The sequence below is a fragment of the Aulonocara sp. 'chitande type north' Nkhata Bay genome, linkage group LG18 (genome assembly GCF_057382095.1).
Source record: "Aulonocara sp. 'chitande type north' Nkhata Bay isolate Kocher_YH1m ecotype deep benthic linkage group LG18, A_spYH_male_GT1.1, whole genome shotgun sequence".
Taxonomy (NCBI): Eukaryota; Metazoa; Chordata; class Actinopteri; order Cichliformes; family Cichlidae; genus Aulonocara; species Aulonocara sp. 'chitande type north' Nkhata Bay.
In genome coordinates, this window is record NC_141361.1 from 14489186 (window position 1) to 14504604 (window position 15419).

The 15419-nt window shown below is 39.3% G+C and overlaps 1 protein-coding gene across 2 annotated transcripts in view; it reads right to left on the reverse strand.

Annotated features, from left to right (window-relative positions):
- LOC147308194 (MAM and LDL-receptor class A domain-containing protein 1) overlaps positions 1 to 15419 on the reverse strand; it is a 31122-nt gene that overhangs the window by 8998 nt on the left and 6705 nt on the right. For both annotated transcript variants that reach the window (XM_086271259.1, XM_086271260.1), the window contains 33 exons: positions 15272 to 15412; positions 14988 to 15119; positions 13758 to 13891; positions 13488 to 13659; positions 12789 to 12908; positions 11922 to 12076; positions 11729 to 11824; positions 11494 to 11584; positions 11262 to 11381; positions 10486 to 10585; positions 10243 to 10393; positions 9901 to 10120; positions 8701 to 8824; positions 8249 to 8378; positions 8096 to 8171; positions 7853 to 8008; positions 7496 to 7621; positions 7183 to 7398; positions 6967 to 7086; positions 6690 to 6851; positions 6510 to 6601; positions 5812 to 5979; positions 5337 to 5534; positions 5118 to 5226; positions 3788 to 3910; positions 3602 to 3701; positions 3257 to 3416; positions 3032 to 3128; positions 2743 to 2886; positions 1930 to 2117; positions 1336 to 1501; positions 497 to 715; positions 214 to 392 (listed from right to left, as the gene is read on the reverse strand). In XM_086271259.1, coding sequence (XP_086127385.1) covers positions 214 to 392; positions 497 to 715; positions 1336 to 1501; positions 1930 to 2117; positions 2743 to 2886; positions 3032 to 3128; positions 3257 to 3416; positions 3602 to 3701; positions 3788 to 3910; positions 5118 to 5226; positions 5337 to 5534; positions 5812 to 5979; positions 6510 to 6601; positions 6690 to 6851; positions 6967 to 7086; positions 7183 to 7398; positions 7496 to 7621; positions 7853 to 8008; positions 8096 to 8171; positions 8249 to 8378; positions 8701 to 8824; positions 9901 to 10120; positions 10243 to 10393; positions 10486 to 10585; positions 11262 to 11381; positions 11494 to 11584; positions 11729 to 11824; positions 11922 to 12076; positions 12789 to 12908; positions 13488 to 13659; positions 13758 to 13891; positions 14988 to 15119; positions 15272 to 15412 — 4685 coding nt within the window. The remainder of the gene's footprint in view (positions 1 to 213; positions 393 to 496; positions 716 to 1335; positions 1502 to 1929; positions 2118 to 2742; positions 2887 to 3031; positions 3129 to 3256; positions 3417 to 3601; positions 3702 to 3787; positions 3911 to 5117; positions 5227 to 5336; positions 5535 to 5811; positions 5980 to 6509; positions 6602 to 6689; positions 6852 to 6966; positions 7087 to 7182; positions 7399 to 7495; positions 7622 to 7852; positions 8009 to 8095; positions 8172 to 8248; positions 8379 to 8700; positions 8825 to 9900; positions 10121 to 10242; positions 10394 to 10485; positions 10586 to 11261; positions 11382 to 11493; positions 11585 to 11728; positions 11825 to 11921; positions 12077 to 12788; positions 12909 to 13487; positions 13660 to 13757; positions 13892 to 14987; positions 15120 to 15271; positions 15413 to 15419) is intronic.

Here is a 15419-nt window from a genome sequence, read left to right on the forward strand (position 1 = left end):
TTTTGTTGTTGTCTGTGCATCTATTTGTTCACACGTGTTTATTTATGTAACTGTTTTTGTGCCTCTGATCAAGGCACTGGTTTACAGCTGGAGCGCTGCCCTCTGCTTCTGTATGTACTGAATACACAAAACTAATTTTCTCACTGGACTAAATAACTTATTTATGACTTAAATTGCTCTGTTCACTAGTTTGGATGGATCTTTGTGACTCACTCTGTAAGGATGAAGCCGAGGCAGAAGAGAAGCCCGAGCGAACCTCCACAGAAGGCCCTGGTCTCCTGTCTGAGAGAAAATCAGAGCTTCCTTCCCATCTTCACTTTGCTGGTAAACATTTAGTGTCCCCATTCCTTTGCCATACATGTGGTACCACAGCTGCACGCAAGATCCTTTGTCTGAAGGACAAAAAAAATCACATCTGAATCCCCTGAACTGTTTTGGCCCTGTTTGAACGCGGGCCCCTGTCTGCATTATATAAAAATACTGCTGAGTCTCTCACCCGCTGGGTACAGAGGTGAAAACATTGCAGCTTTCTGGCCAGCTCGGTCAGTAGACGATGAAGGCAGGTAGAAGTAGTGACCCGTAGGTGTGCTGGTGGTGTGATCGCTCTCCGGTCCTGTGTAAGGGTTGTGAGTATATCCCTGATGTCTGATCCACTCAGAATCACTGGCTGCTTGCTGCTCCCAGTTACAGCTCCCATCCTCAAAGTCACACAAATCTGTACAACATTATTACATTTTAACTTAATCTGAGGACATTAGACATGACAGTTTTTGATTAACACTGTAATATCTGTTGCAGTTAATTAGCTCCCTGTGCCTTGGATAAGACTAGTTCTGCTGCAGTTTCAGTGAGCTGCTAAACTATTTTGTATTTTGGTCAGAGAGCTCCTGTTTGAACTCTAATAGAGCAAATGAATGAAATTGGAGTCTAAACTTAAGTAAACATCTCTTTGGAGCCAAGGGGTGGATGTTGGGATGATGGAAGTTTGAAACATCAGAGAGAGATGCAGCTGACAGAGAATGAAATAGAAATTTGGCAGCTTCCTCACAAATTTTGGAGGGCTTGTTTTGGTATCTGGGGAGAGGAGAGTGTGAGGCAGGGCAACTTGAAATGCCCATGTGAAGTACCTGGTATGTTTTTATACACTTATTGCATCATTTTTTAAATGAATACTTGCAAAATGACTATTACGCCCCCATTTAGCATTTTATTTGATCTATACAGTTAGTAAACTGAAAAGGAACAATATAATTACTTAACATGTGTGGCAAAAAATAGCAAATAACAGACATTAATGTGGTTGCTTGGAATTTTTATCATTTTCAGCTCCATTACCAGAAACAGGACATGCTCCAGGACTCAAGGAGATGTCATCAATGGCTATGTCTCCAGCCTCTCCCCCCACTGCTGCCTCCAGAACAACCTGGTGGACTTTCTGCAGGTTCACATGGCTCTGAACCTGCAGCCACTCATCTCCTTGGTTTCCTGATTTTTGCCACACCTACAGGAAAGACAGAATGTTGATTCACTCATCCCAATAAGGATGTGAGGAGGATTTTTGCAACACAGTGTTATGCACTGTCTGTTAAGGTTCTCAGTGTTATGCACTGAAAGTGTGCATCTTGCATTCATTATGCCATGCATTAATGTGATTTTGCAATCAGCATTTCACAAGAATGTGAAAAGTATAATAACACAGAGAAAAACACAGTGGAAACAGCCGCAAATATTTCTCAATCGGCCACACAGACGTTTTTTTCCCTTTTTTTTCCTGCAGTAAAGGGAAGTAACGTGTCCAGACTAAAACGGCATGACTAACAAAAAGAAAAAAAAAAACCTAAGTGGCCTTCTTAAGGCCTCTGCCATATTTTTTGGCGTTCACTGGATAAAATAAATTGAGAAAATGACTAATTTCATGCATATTTTTACCAGAGTTTTCTCTAAGGGATCAGATGTTTGCAGGAACATCTTGAGGGAACCCACAGTGGCTCCAAACATGTGGTACCAAAATGAAAAACAGTATCCTTTTTCACCAGCAGGTGGAAGCAGTGAAGACTTCAGCTGGGCTGAATCACCCTTTATGCTCGGTGAGGAACTCTCGATGTAAAGGTATTTCCCTGTGAAACAAAAACAAGACAACTTCAAGGTCTCAACCTTTTAATAAAAATAAATTTGCAACTTATGTCCTAAGCTTGCATATGTGGCATGTGAGGAGTGATGCTCCACTTTCACATTGTGTCACACTGAGCCATAAAAGGTTTAAAGAGAGAATTTTAGAAACCAAAATTTGATAAATGCTAAAGGTAAAAAGAAATAGACATTTTGTAAGACTATAATTTTATGTATCATGCCACTGCTTCAAGCAATACAATACTATTTCTTTTTGGTTATATAGTCCCAAAAACTAAGCTAATGTTTATAACAATTTATGAAAACTCCCCAGTTAATCAATTTTAAGCTTTAACTGTGGAATTAAGATGCACCATCTTGCAGTTAGTCTTGCAGGATTTGTCTTTTATGTGCATTCTGCCATTTTGTGATGGACATTACTCAGTCTGTCCTGTTCACTCAGTTCTACTTGTTATAATGTCAACAGTCAATTTACATTAATGGTCTCTTGTGGTTACAGTGGCTGATGCTCAGCAAAGGTTACAAAGGCCAGCCTTGATGGACACAAGGCATCTGGCACTTGCATAAATATACAGACTAGCATAATGAAAATTTAGCATGAGGTAAAAGGACCTTTGCTGCTGGTGTGGTCTCCTGCAGGCCCGGTGTTAGAGGTTTGAGTGGGACCTGCCCCGCTAAGCCAGTCCAGCTGATCCTCAGCCCCCTGAACCCAAGCACACAGACCATCTTCAAAAGAACAGCCAAAGGACGCCAGAGCTGAGAAGGGAAGGAAAACAAAAATAATCCTGGAAGTCTGAACATGGCACAAAAATGGATATAAAATGATACATGCACCACACTCATTCCCCTACCTCTCATGTCATATATTCACTAACAGTCACTTTGAATTAACTTTATTTACCTGGAGGTTGGTAGGATTTTTCACAGTTTAGGAAAGAGATATCATCCACAGCAACAACATGAGAAGCAGCTGCATTATTCATGCCACTGAACAAAACCTGGTGACAAAAATGGTCAGGCACTTTTTAATGATTAGTATTTATTATTTATTATTATATGAAACTCATTTGTTCTCATTGCTTCCTGTGTACATTTTTCATTGTTGAGAGGAGGCAAAATCAAACACCTTATAAGGCTGCTGGTGCAGGCCGAGAGGCAGATGCTCCGGGCTCCAATGAGAGACGGTGCTGTGACTACGTGACCACAAGATTGCTTCACTCACTCCAGCTTGCTGCATAAGCACTCTGAGTGACCCAGCGCTCTCTGCACTGATGTGGAAGTGAAACCTGTGTGTAGGAAAGAAGGAAGGAAGACGCAGAGAGAGCGTTGGATTGGGAAGACACTTGCATGGTAGAAAGAGGGGAGGGGAGCTTTGAAGCATTGAGCAATTCATACACGGACATATCCATCAAATATATCCATCAAAATAACCAGGTTTAACGCGATCATTTGTCTGCGCATCACTGCTTACCGAATCTGGCAGTAGGGGGACGAAGGAGACAGCGGGGGACTCTGGAGTTGAGCTTCACTCTGTGTAGACCCCTTACTGAAATTAACTCTCATGTAGTAGCCTGAGAATAACAGACACGTGGTGATTAAACACGCTGTGAAGTGAAGCTATGACAATAACATCAATGAACTACTCAATAACAGCCACCTGTGTCTGCAGTGTGATCAGTGGGTGGCTCAGTGTTGTTACTGGCTCGCTGCCTCTGCCACTTGCTCTGTCCATCGCTAACATCAGTCCATCGGCACTGATCATTCTCAAATGTGCACGGACCTGAAGGGTTCAAATCAAGAGATGTAACACTGCTGTGGAAATCACTCGCTCGAGAGAAGTAAACCGCTTTTAAAAGATTTTGTGTTGTATGCAGGTGCGTCAGTCAAAGGAATTTCTGCTGATAAAACAGTCACAATATTCATGGTCATCACGGCCAAAGAAAAAACAGGTGCTGGGCCCAAACACAAGCCTCAAAAGAAAGAAGAGCATAACTGATCCAGTTTTCTCCTGTTAAAGGCATACAATTGGTTTTGGTGGCAATTACAGTGCTGTGAAAACGTTTTGCCCCCTTCCTGAGTTCAAAAGGCAGTTTTGATGATTTCATTTATTAAGGGAATAAAAGCTATGCAAACCTACTAGTCTCCCATATATGAAAAGTACTCACCCCTTAAACCTAATAATTGTAAGTCACCACCCTCGGCAGCGAAGTGTTTGCGATAACTGGCAATGAATCGTTCACATTGCTGTGGAGGAATTTTGACCCACTCTTCTTTGCAGAATTGTTATAATTCAACCACATTGGAGGGTTTTCTAGCACAAACAGCCTATTTAGGGTTATGTCAAAGCACTGAAATTGTCATCAAGGCTTACAAATCACAACACTGCATAAGTGTGCGAGGACTTAAATTTCTTCTTTCATTGGCGCTGAAATTGCACATGACCTGTTTGGGGATAAGTGTGCAACTCATTTCTATGCAGAGTCCATCTGTATCTGATTTCTTGCGCTTATGAAAACTTTCCCAACTATTCCAGTGCTTCTTTTTTATACAGCACGGCTTAAAAAAAAATGAATATTTGGCATAAAAAAAAGCCTGAGAATAAAACTATCTTTATACAGTGGATAAACACTGTAAGTAAGAGTGAAATTTCATAATACTGTTTGGTAATATTTACTCTACCATATTTACTGTCAAAATGTAAAAACACTAATAATGAAATTCAGCAGCACCACAACATGCAGGCTTTAAAATGGGATGAATAAACCATTTTAACCATTGCAAAGGAGGAATTATTTTAAGGACTGTCGCAGTAGGCAACATTAGCATTTAGAGGACTACAGAAGTGTATTTTATGGCAGCGTTACTGTTTTAAATGACCTCTGCAACTAGCCACATTCAGGAAAAACAGTGATTAAATGGATTTTTGCCACAACTTTGATAATAACACTTTTTTCAAGACAAACTTGAATACAATATGCAGCTCTCACCACAGCCGGCTTCGTCTTCCCCCTGCGGGCAGTCTAGATGATAGTCACATTGTAAGGTAGCCAGAATACACACTTTTCCCTGTGACTGCCAGCAAAAAAACTCATTATCCTGCATCAGGAAAAAAAAGAGACAAATACCCACTGTGTATTTAGACTTGTTTATAATTTATGTTTCCTAAGTTTGCTATCACAGAAATAAAGTCAGATTCTGCAGCTTACCTGACAGGGGTTTATTGGTGCAGTAGAGGTCAAGTGTGGAGAAGTGGGTGTGTTAGAGGTTGATGGTGGGGCAGAGGTTGACGACAGGTCAGGTAGCTCGCTGTTGTTGGGGTCAAATACACAATCCCTGGAGAAAGATACATCGTCCAGTGCAACCAGACCTCTGAGACCGTCGCCGAGCTCATACCTAAAGACAATCTGAGGATAAAACAGAGATTAGACTGTGGCCTTTTAGCTATTATTCTGCCAGGGAACTGCTCTGATACAACACATAATTATATTGTACATATAAGAAGTATTCATTCGTCTACAGATACTTTTATGCAAAGGCCTCAACAGTCTTCTTGGTCTTATAATTTCAATAATGTCTGTAAGCTTCAGGGATTTAAGGCTATTATTTAAGTTGATGTCTAACAGCATTTATACACATGAGGCAGTGGCTGCCATTCAATTAACTGCTTGTGTCCTCACTAACCTTGCTGCTGGTTGCGGAGGACAACGTAACCTCGGCTCTCTGCCAGCTGTAGCTTTGTGATGCTTCCCTGGTCCATAAAACTCTGTCGTCACTACCGGACCGTAGAGTCCTGGACTGTGCAGTCAGTCGGCCTGAAGCATCATTCAGGCTGAAGTAGAAGAATCTCACCTGAAAGTATTACAACAGTACCGTGAGCATAAAAAGAACGGGCTGACGACAGGATGGTGTTTGCTAAAGAATTCTTGTAGACTCAGCAACCTGCAGGAGTAGTTAATACTTTACTGCAATTACTCAAGATAAGAATCAGAAAGGTAATAAAAATATGTGTAGATAAGCATTGTTAATTACTGTAGTATAATTACAGAAGTGTTCAGCAGTTTTATTTGTACTGTGCCCCATAAGTGCTTCATATAGATGCTATTAAATACATCAAAGGTTATTATTATTATCTCCTGCAGTTTGTCAATCTGTCAAGATTTTGCCCCCATCAGCTATTACTATTATCTGTATTAATGAAACCACTGCAGCTTATTAAAAGCTTATTAACTGCCTGCTTTTTCTCCCCATTTGACATTTTGGTGATTTTTTTTATTTTTTAGCTTTTATGGAACTTTATGACATGACTTGTCAGTACCCTAAAAAACACAAGGTGGTGTTTTTCTGTAAACAACACTTTAATTTACATACAGTAAACTCACTTTGCAATTAAAGCTGGGCAATAAAGTTTTGGACAGAATCTCTGATGCCTCGCCACTTGCACTCAGGTGAGTTCCAGGTATAATGTAGTGACCTGTTTGGATAAGACGGAATTAAAAACTAAAATAAATCATAGCATTACTGATTCAAAGCAAAGTTAATTCAGACTTTAACTCTTAGACCTGCATCAGAATTTTGTGTGTGGTCCCTGTGAGGTCCGTGGTGGGGCCAGGCGTCCTCTCCTTTGTGATATGTCCACTCAGCTCCGGGTGTGTCCACATCGCTTGCTGCCCAGGAACACAGGCCGTGTTCGAAGCTGCAGCGCTCCAACACACCTTGTAGCTCTACGTGATTAGCAGATAAAGAAAGAAGTGAATAATTAAAAAAATAAATGTAATTAATACAAAAATTCAGTTTCCAAGTACAAAATCTACCACAGAGCATTTTTTCTTTTCTCACCACAGTTGTTTTCATCAGACCAGTCCCCACAATCATCGCTGAAGTCACAGACATGGTTGGTGTCCACACACACGCTGTTGTTGCATGTGAACACACCCTCAGGACACTGAGGGTGTGGCTCTAATAATAATTTTTAAAAAGATAAAAAATAAATGTCCAGAAGGGACAAAATAGTAAAGAGGACATCAGAGCGCACAGGGTGAGCAGGTAGCCTACCAGGCAAGCTGCAGTTGGTGAAGTCCACATCATCAATAGCGATGTATCCGGGTATATCGAAGGTCCTGGAGGCCTCAAACAGGATGGTGAAGTCCTGAGGTATTCTGCCAATCGTTACTTCACCGTGTTGCCATGAATCTCCGTGGTTACCAGATAACCACCACAGCCTGGTGGTCCTGGATCCCTCCTTCAGTAGCACGTTCAGCTCTTCTGCATCTGTTGATTGATTGTTGCAAAGGTTGGAATAAATTTTTTGAATTGTATTATTTATTTATTTATTTATTTGCTGAAGACATAGATCCTATAAACATACCCTCCCCATACATGTTGTAGAAGAAGTGCAGTATGCAGGTGGTGCTGGCCTGTTTCATAAGGGGACTCTGGAGGGTAGCAGGGCTCATTTGATCACCCTGGTTAGGTTCCACTGCCATGTACCAACCTGGACACATCAGATCAGAACCTACTTAAAACTGCTGATTGTCTACACTTATCTCAGTGTGAAACTGCATAAACACAAGTGTTGCTAAGACTTTCCAAATTGTACAAAAAGACAAAAGCCGGCTGAGATTGTAAGAAGAGTCCAGGTTTAGGAAAAGTAATCTGAGACAGTTTGATTTGACGCTTGGTGTAAATGTATTATTATATCTTTAGTGTGTGTATTTGGCCTTGCCTAGATTAGTGCCCAGAGTGTGGTCCACGGGTGGTCCTGTATTCCCAGTAACGTTCCTTCCTCTCATCCACCGACACTGGCCAACACTGATGTCCTCCCAGTTACATGTGCCATTCTCAAACGAGCAACCCGCAAACCCCAAATCTGTTTCATTAACTGTGTCAAAAAGAAAACAAAATATTTTGTGTAACTTGATTTACTAAGAAAAAAGGGAATGCAACAAAAAAAAAAGAATAGCTGTACCTTGACAGAGGCCTGGTGTGAGAAAAATGTCATCAATGGCAATGAATCCTCTGCTAGTCTCTGCCTTGATCAGCAGCTGTTTTTGAGAGAGCATGTAAATATGTATATAATATTCCTGGGTTCTAATGTAACAGCTAAATCTGTTTGCAATACCTGGAAAGGTTTGGATGTCTCTACAGACTGAGAGAACTTGCCCCAGCGGCTCTCACTGCTGTTACTGTGGAACATCAGATCCTCGTCTGACGGCCCTGAATGTATGAACACCTGCAAAGTCCCGGAGTCGCTGATGGACAACAGGAAAATTGTTTTAGTTGAGAGAAAAAAAAGAGAGATTCTTGTTAAAAACAAGAAATATACACTTTTCATTTCCAAAACTAATAATGGCATCTTTCTGCTACAGGGTTAAAAGGCTGCTGGTTTCACTGTTGGTAGTGCAACTCTTTTTGGAACAAACTGAACTCTGCCACAGAATATTCTCAGTCTTGCACAAAGTAAAGCAGGTGATTCACGAATACATGACATTTGTGCACACTTCTTGAGGAAGTCAGTGAGGAAACTACACAAGATAAACAGGATAAAGTGCAACCTGATTTTTTTTTGCTGACCTGTTGTCCATGTGGTACCATAAAGTGAGACAGGATGTGGTGTCTTTAAGTTGGATCCATTCAGACACTACCTGTGCAACACTGCTGTGACTTTGGTTTGGTGACGAGCTCAACAGGAACCGACCTCCATGCAAAAAGAAAACAAAATTCACACAATAAATAAATACAGTTAATATTTAATGCTGCTCCTTTTGCTGTTTTAACAATTCAAACTTGGGGTACACCAGCATAAACGTTAAAAGATTAAACATATTATTTTCTAATGATATTAATGCAGTTGTTAAGGTTTAGATATTTATAAATAGAGAGCATCTAGAATTTAGAAACATTACATCTAGTCAGGGAGGAGGTTAGGTCAGCAACAGGACATAAGTCAGGGATAAAAAAAAGAGAAGTATGTTTCAAGTAACTATGTTATGTCAGTTAAAAATTAACTTCAGTTCACATAGATCAGGTTGCAACATCAACAGGTTGCAACATCAGCAGTTTTTGATTATAATTAACTAAGTTTCGGATGATTCACACCATCTGTCACATTTTGAAACTTCAAACAAAGACAAAATGTTCACTGGGAACTGAAATCCACACCATTGGTTGACTTTCTGAGTGTTTAGCTTTAGCTATTTGTAAGGCAGATAAGAGCAGTAAGGGTGAGCTTAAACTGTAACGCTAGTGTCAGCTAGAAGACATTTAAGTAGTGCAGAGCTGATGGGAATCCCAAGAGTCACCACTTTAATATTATACATAAAATATGTAAGCAAATAAAAAATGTTGGTCAGTGCAGTTTTAAGGATTTAAATGTATTTTAAATAAGTCTGAATACTGTCTATGCCAATGCGGATATCAATGAAAAACTGAGCTGTCAGCCACTAGAGTTTGAACCAAAATAAATTCTTTCTAAACCAAGAGTGGTTTCTTGATTGTTTTATTCAATATGCACAAATATGCAAAATGTGCATGCAAATCTCCCTAAAAGGCTCAAAAAGCTGATATCATCAGACTAAAATGCAATGGAGGTCATATAAATCCTTGTAAGTCCTGTACCAAGTCTTGCAAGACGATGGAAAACCAACCCAACATGTAAGAATCTTTATCCAAATGTATCAAAGAGAACTGTTGGCTTATCTAGTTTTTTTTTCCCTGTATATCACATTTTTGTGGCTAAAACCTTGACTCAGTAATCCTTGTTTAAGGCCATACCCTCCGGGGTTTGAGTGGTGTGGTCTGTTGGTGGACCGTGGAAGCCTCCTCTGGCCAGCACCCAGTCATGTCCATCTTCTTGGAGGATGTTGACCCAGGTGCATTGTCCAGACTCAAAGTCACAGCTACCCAGAGGACTACAGGCTCCGTCCCTCACAGAAAAGTCATCAATTTTCACTGTGGTATTCGTGCCATGCACATGAACAGCCTTAAACACCACCTGATCAAGCAACACAGCTGTTTTAGGTAGAATTCCCACAGAAGATAAAGAAAAATACAAAATGAAACATACTGGAAGAATAAGACTGTCTGATTGTCAGAAAAGAAAACAAATGCTTTTACATTGAATTTTGTAGGTGATGACACCATGACCTCTGCCACCTCCCAGCCTGCAGAGAGCCCTCCAGTCTGCTGCCAGAGGACATCACCAACTTCTGCACTTTGTCTTATATGGATAGCGAGGTTGCTAGAGGAGTCTGTGGGTAACCAGTACCTAAAAATAGTACATTTACATTAAATGTACAGTAATATGTGCACCAGTCTTCAACCTCCAATTGTAAATCTGTGATGGATCTTTGAACTCACCAGAAGCGCACACACATTTCTTTAACTGAAGGTAAATCTGGTGTGAACAGCTCAGCGATCTCATCCTGTGTAGAATTTGATGTTACCATCATGTAGAAACCTATAAAAACAAAATTTGTTTTGTGACAAAAATGCAAAGACGACTGTTGACTGGGACATTTCTGAGAAACGATGACTAAAATCTGAGGCAGAGAACAATGCTGCTACTTTCAGACAATTTGTTGAACTTATGACTGATTGTGAAAATCAGCTTATGGCAATTTATAACATTCCTGCTTCAGTGGTAAAATATTGTATTGTATTATATTGTCTGTAACAGCCGTCTAAGCTTTAGCTGCCATCTAAAAGGTGTCAAACACTGCAGAGGATTAGCTAAAAGAAGAGCCTACACCTCGATAATCCTGCAGGCCTGTTAAGTAACAGAATCCTTTTTTTAAACAGAGTTGTATGAAATATTAGATATAACACATCAAATACAGATGATTGGATTGAGTAATAAAGCTATGCAGTATTTTCGCATTAAAACAATGTGTTACATTATGCAACATACTCCTTCTTGATAATTATTTTACAAGATGATGAGTCGCATTTTTATTGTGACTTATTATTGTAGAGCTCTGATCCACAAGTTGATATCAAGGGACAAACTTAGGACTTACAATATATTACCATTATAGTTACAGCATAAATATTGTCCTGTAGGAGTGAGACCATGACTGCTCAGCTCTGTTAATCCCACATTGTGCAGTGGCACTGTGGCACAGTTCAGCACTCACCATTCTCAGTTCCATATGTGTGATCCACATGATGCTTTGTTCCTTTTCTGCGAATCCAGCGACCCAAATGACTCACATCATTCTCAAAGCCACACAAGTCCGAGTCAAACCCACACACATCTAAATGGTGTTTAAAACAAAAAGGTTGCAAAGTTTTATTTTATTTATTTATTTGATATTGATTTGATGTTATTTGACGATAACTGGGAGTACTGAGTTAATGTTTACATACCGTGATTACTGCAGGCCCCCTCTTTAACTTTAACATCATCAATAGCAATGAATCCTTGACTGCTGGTGTCTCTTTGACCACTAAACACAATCTGTGAATTAAGGATGATGCAAAGTTTAATGCTGCCAAAGTGCTACATTAAATGTTTCTGAATTAGAGACATTTCTATTCAGAGTCAGAAGCTAAAAAATTACTTGAAAATTGACTGACATTTTTATGGCAAGGTGAGGTTTACCTGTACTATGTCATTCATGCTGAGGGTTACTTTCGCATTCATCCACTCTGGATTCTGCGTTCCCCGACGAGTCCAAACTAAGAGTTCAGATGATTGCTAGAAAAAATTATGTAAAGGAATGTGAAGAAATCTGAAGATGATATAAAGCACAGCCTGAAACTGAAGGTTCAGTTGTGTTAAAAAGGTTACATACTGTTTGAACCAGCAGATCCAGGTTTGACACTGAAGGCCCGAGCATGTGATACCAGAAATCAACACAGATTGGTGACGCACGAGTAATGACAGGAACAGAGATGACTGCTTTTTCACCATTCTTAGATCCAAATCCATTAATAAGTAGAAAGAAACCTTGATAGAGAGGGGAAAATGGATGAAGATGAGAATAAAAGGCCGGGCTGTTGTGAAAACAGGAGAATACTGTATAGGCAGGGTGGAGTGGATGGAGATGGGTGTCAGAGGTGACAGAAACATACCAACAAGAGAGAAAGGAAATCTTTACAAGTTGGTTGTGAGATGTATGATGTAATCATGTATGGTTTGAGATGGTGACCCTGACAAGAAGACAGGAGGCTGAGTTGAAGGTACCAAGATTTTCACTGGGAGTGATACACGAGATTAGAAATATGTACATCAGATGGACGGCTCAGGTTGATCAGCTTGGAGAAAAACCTAGAGAGGCAAGGCTGACATGATTTGGACATTTGCAGAACAGGGATAGTGGATATAGTGACCGAATGGTGTTGAATATGGAGCTTCTAAACAGGAGAATAACAGAAAGAGAAGTAGTGATGTAGTGAAGGATGACATGCAGAAGGTTGATGTGACAGGTGAGGATGGTAAGGACAGGGTGAGTTGAAGGCAGATGAGACACTGTTGTGACCTCTACAAGGAACAGCCAAAAAAAGAAGAAGAAGAAAGAAAGAAAGACTTTCTCTAGAAAAACAAGACAAAGGATAACTGGGTATCAAAGTTGTTCATTATTTTTCAGCTAAGGTGTATCACTAGACTTCTGTTATAAATGCACTGCCTCTGTGCTTATATTACTGTCAATAATGAATACCTTCATTATTCCCAACAGTATGATCATACTGAGGTCCATCCCATGGTTGCTCAACTGGAAGTCCAATACTGAGAGTCCAGTTCAAATCATGATTGGCCTCCTGGACCCAGTTACACAGACCTGTTTTTACAAGAGAGTATTCAAACACGATATAAGTACATGAGCAGGAAAGAAAAAATTGACATACTCAAATTGAGAAAAATGCATGTAGGAGTGGTTACACATTCATATCTATAATATTTTAAAATGTTATAGATAGATCATATATAGTTATAGTTATATAACTATATATGTTATAGATCATATATAGTGATGGATATAGCCAATGCATACTTAGCGAAGTCGTGTTATGAAGCCCGGTGTTTTGAACTGGGCATGAAGGAGATGGGATACCAATAATACCAACAAATATTGTAAATTCATTTATATTTCTTTATTGTTCATTGAGCTAAGTTGTGTCCATATATTTCAAAGTCACTGATGATTAAAAGAAAAACACAATGGCAATGATTATGAGCTTTTAGTTGTGGAAAAAGCTCTTAAAGGTAATTTTATGTCTAACATTTTCATTATCATGACCATGATTTGTAAGCTCTAATGCCAGTAATCATAAGAACTTGAATGGCATTTCATTTTGTAGCATACTATTAACAAATGAAGCTATTTCTGCTAAATTTCTGGTAAATTTTGCACTTTTACCTTCTTCAAAGGTGCAGTCCATGGCAGAGGCAGGAGCGCTGGTCATGGTGGTGGTTGGGTATGGTGTAGTGGTTGGAATGAGGTCATCACAAGACATGTTCCTGATTATGTGAACGTCATCCAGGGAAAAGCTGTCATCTGTTGAGGCGGGACACCTGGCTTGCAAAATAATCTGCGATAAAGAACAATAGAAGTTTAAAACTCTGCGCTGATTTATCATTGGTCAATATTTTCATGAGAAAATCAACATCAAAATGATGCAATTCTTACCTGGTGAGGGCCTGATGCGCTATAATCCACCCTGTCTCTGATCCAATTGTTATTAGAAAATCCACTTGTATTCCACACAGCACGCAGTCCAGCAGGCTCATTGACAAACACCGTCAGTGTAATGGCTGAAGGCTCTGGGTCATCAAGAGAATAATTAAGTGTTATTTCTTTGTTTATACTATGTTTGTTATTAGAGGTTCTCTGTTTGGTTCTTAGTTATGTTTACTATTTATGTATAAGTTATTTAAAGTTTTATTATTATTTTAGTATTTGGAGCCTTTATTTGTTTCTTAATTGTGGAGTTTATTAGTTCCCTTACTAGTTTCCCTTTGTTTCATTCTCCTGTGCTATCCCTTCTGTTGAGGAGATGCTTAACAGAGGAGTTATTTCTTTGTCTCTGCATTCATTACTGGTTATACTTTATTAATTAGTTAACTGGTTATACTTTATTAATTAGTTAACTCTTGTGCCTGGTTTTGGGTTTTGCTCCCTCCCCTGCTGTCTTGACTATTTGCAGCTGTGACTTGTTACTTTGGTATTTCCACCCCTTATGTGTATAAACAGTCTTTCCTCTCAGTTTTTTTTCTAGAGTTGGTTGAACAACTTCAGTGTGCTGTTTTTGACTTTAACTTCAGCCTCAATAAATGGCTCTGCCTCACTTGTCTGTATCGGATCCAAGCCTCAATAATCAACATGTGACAATTTATTTAGGGGTTTAAATAACGACAGCAATTTAATTTTCTAACACAAAGCACCACTAATGATAAGACTTTTGTTTGGGTCTTTTAATGAATGTAAGTGAAGGTTCAACTGCATGCTAATTTTCACACAAATGCTTTTGCTACTTCAATTTATAGCTGCTAGTAGTTACATTGATGCTATTATTTTGTATCCACATGTTACTACAGTAGATTCACTGATCTCTTGACAGGTTGAAATAAATTTTCCACTTACAATGTCAATTTTGATAACTGTACTAAGATCTGGATTGAGTTTTTTCATGACTGGCATTGGACTTAGCATGAAATTACTGTTACACTGTGTAATTAACACTAACATGGCATGACTGACATTAATGTTGGTAGTTTCTGTCTTTAAGTTATTGTAAAGTTGATAACTATTCATGTTTGACTGCAGAAAAGCAGACCTTATCTTGTTTACACCACATATTTGCAGATTGTTAATAAAACAAGATTAATATAAAGTAAAAAAAAACCAAACTGTACTCACTACTTGATAGCCATGTTCCAACATGGTGCCACATCTCCAGACAAGCTTGGTCAACAGCTGCCATTGATTCACTCTCCAGTTGGGCAATTTCTTCTTTATCAGAATCGGATGCCATGAAAAATGCAAAGTGGCCTGAAAAACATATTTATTTTTTAAAAAGTGGCATCTTCTGACATTGCCTAAGAATTTGAAGGATATCTTCACTTATAGAGCAAATGCTATAACAGTAATATTGAAGTGAGCCTGCCATTATAGTTAAAGTACATGTGTGACATGTAAATTACCTAAAGCAGATCCTGTGGTGTGGTCTCTGGGTGGAATCATTAAGCCATCACTTTTGCTAGAGAGCCAATCCCACTCAACTCCAAACTCTGGGGGAGGATTGTTGACCCAACCACAGAAGTCCCTCTCAAAGTCACAAAAACCTTCAAA